General features: G+C 35.6%; 1 protein-coding gene across 1 annotated transcript in view; it reads left to right on the top strand.

The window, feature by feature from the left end:
- The first annotated feature begins 564 nt into the window (after positions 1 to 564).
- The window catches only part of DIS3L (DIS3 like exosome 3'-5' exoribonuclease), a 35,119-nt gene continuing 32,698 nt past the window's right edge, over positions 565 to 2,985 (top strand). The window contains exon 1 of the mRNA XM_008579941.1: positions 565 to 712. Coding sequence (XP_008578163.1) covers positions 669 to 712 — 44 coding nt within the window. The 5' untranslated portion in view covers positions 565 to 668. The remainder of the gene's footprint in view (positions 713 to 2,985) is intronic.

Here is a 2,985-nt window from a genome sequence, read left to right as displayed (position 1 = left end):
CTCAGCTTCTGGTTAGACTTCAGTTACAGCGTGCCTGGCCAGCTCCCTCAGCCGCGAGCTGCCTGGAAACCGTAGCACTGGCCATTCGTTGCACTGAGCATCTTTTCTAGTCAATTCAATCTTTCTGGCCCTTGGAGACTTCTGAGTATGTTCAGAAACTTGACACAGAACCGACTTACAATTGCTGGGCATACACAGAGGTTAACATATATTTTGGCGTGCTCCACTTTAATGTGAGTGTATGTCAGTGATGACAACGCAGAAATATTCGGATTATGCTGAAAATATGTTTGTTTTTAAAATAGCCTTCCTCTCCTGCATCACTGGCAACAGCATAAACCACGTTGAGCTTGTATTTATCACAGCTTCCAAAAAGTGAAGGTGCTGAATTTAACTGAACTTTGAGTCTCTACCCGTGTAGATTTGTCTTGTCTTTTAAAAACTTCTCAGTGGAGCTAAGACTGGAAGTTATTTTGCACACCGGGGCACCGTAACATTGAAATAGTTATAAACCAGGTTGAAAACGTCTGATCTCTTACATTTTGAATTATGTTTCAGATGGGAAACTCCTGTCTAGTGATGTGACTCATTATGTGATCCCAGATTGGAAAGTTGTTCAAGATTACCTTGAGATCCTTGAGTTTCCTGAGTTGAAGGGAATTATTTTCATGCAAACGGCTTGTCAAGCTGTGCAGCATCAAAGAGGCAGGAGGTATCTGTTTTGCATTTATTTATTTATTTATTTATGGCACGGATCCCCCCCCCCCTTAGGAAAGGTCCCTTGTGGGAGGGGGAGGGAAGGGATATATTATTTGTCAGAAAGGACTTTTTGAAGTAATTTGGTATTCTTTGTGCTAATGCAGAATGCAGTAACATTATTTTATATTTCTGCTTCGACACCTGGCCAAAAGATCTGACTGTAGATCAATAAACTGCAGTGTCCCCAGTATGTGGTTATTTAAGATTCTAGTGTGAATTGGCTTTTGGTTTGCATTTTTATAGCAGCAGTGTTATTACTTCTTTCTTGTTGATAATGTATGTTATTTAATCTTCTTCTTTATAGATATATTGTTTCAGAAGTGTACATTATTTTCTTGGAAAAAGAGTACTTGATTTTTACATCTTAGACTCCTTTATTATGGATGCAAATCGTACTTGTGATGATTTATTCAATGAAACCGGAAATAGCTTGTTTTAATTTTAGATTACTAGTGTAACTACCAGCCTTAGTAATTGTATTTGCTAAACAAAGGATTTCTAATTAAACCAGTCTAAAAGACTTGTCTTGTGCCTAAATGAAGAATAGTTGTTCACCTTTTAAAGAAATACTCTAAAACAAACGGGTTTGCTTAATTTAATGTTGGGAAAAGGTTTATGATTTGAACTTCATGCTGTATGGAAATAGCACATTAGAATTATATATCCAACCTCTTAACACCTCAAATTATTTGGTAAGCAGAAACCATGTGTTTATTCTCTTTTTTAGATGTATGGTTTCTTCAGACCTTGGTAGTAAAAGATGAAGTGTTTTTATTTGTATATGAAAATGATAAATTGTCCTTATATGCTCAGTTCAAGAAAATGTATGTTAACTACATTGTGTAAAGGTTTTTTCAGATAGAATATTTAAAAATGAGCTTGAAGTTGATTTTGTTCAGACACTACGCTATAGATGTTTATGCACATCCAGGTTTAAATGCTGCTCAAGGTGTCGTATTTCAATTTCTGCTACTAAAATCAATTTGTCGTTATCATTTGGACTGCTAACACACTGTGAGTCTTTTCAACTTCTGTTTTCTAAAATATTTTTAATATTAAGGATTGTTTTAAAAACCAATTCCTGGGACATTCAAAGGCAAAGAGTTGGAATTTAAATGCTTTTTCTCCTGAACATTTCAAAAGTAGTTAACTTGATGAAAAACTATTGGTTTTTCACTGCTTTACCATGTCTCCGAATATACTAAATGTGAAAACAAAAGATGAGGAGTTATGAAAAAGGCCTATATGATAACACTCTGGTTTTTCCATTTGGTAAGCACTTTTTGAGCTCCTAGTTCCAGGCCTTGGGGAGTACAAAAAGAAGTCTTAGTCCTTCTCACAACAAACCTATTGTTTTGTTGGGGTTAGATGCAAGAAACAAGAAGTTAATTACGAAGCACCTCAGCCACCGGAAGGATAATTTTATATGGATTATGCAAGGTGCAGAAGTAAATGTGGGGTGTGAGGATTAGGCCAGAAAGCCTCCTGGGGGAAATAGGTTTGAGACTGGTCTTAAAGGGCATATTATGAGTATGAAGAGGAAGAAGAGGCAGGAAAAGGAATCAGCAAGTTTGGGACTTGGCATTTTGTTTACCTGTTAAGCAACCAGCAGGTGCATTCAGGTTGACACAGCTAAATGACCAAAATTGCCTAAGTCCTAGGAAGTGCCATGTATTGAAAGCTAACTTTAAAATCAATTATAACGTAACACCAAGGTCAAGGGTTCAGATCCCTATACTGGCAAGCTGCCAAAAAAACCAAAAACAACAAAAAATGCAGGTAAAGTTGATGATAGCCATTGAATATATAAGATCCAGGAGATTTGCTTTATTAAGTCAACCCTCATAAATGTAGTGTTAAGTCATTTGACTTTTTTTGAGAAATAAGAATTGAGAAATAAAAGTTGTATACATTTATGATATATGACATGATAATTTGAAATATGTATACATTGTGGAATGGCTAAATGAAGATAATTAACATATGCATTACCTCAAAAACTTATCATTTTTGTGTGGTGAATTTTTTTTTTTTTCTTTTTTGCAGCTTACTGGTATAGGGATCGAACCCTGGACCTTGGTGTTATCAGCACCATGCTCTAACCATCTGAGCTAACCAGCCTGCTAACTGTTTATATTTAACCATACTTGGCCTAGCAAAAGTCTCTGGTGTTTTGCTTCTTCTTCTTTTTTTTTTTTTTTTTTTTTTTTTAAAATTACAAAAGAT

This window comes from Galeopterus variegatus, unplaced genomic scaffold, assembly GCF_000696425.1.
Source record: "Galeopterus variegatus unplaced genomic scaffold, G_variegatus-3.0.2 Scaffold1985, whole genome shotgun sequence".
In the NCBI taxonomy this organism is placed as follows: Eukaryota; Metazoa; Chordata; class Mammalia; order Dermoptera; family Cynocephalidae; genus Galeopterus; species Galeopterus variegatus.
The sequence above is the reverse complement of the archived record's forward strand: the minus strand, read 5'-3'. Positions and strand labels throughout refer to the sequence as shown.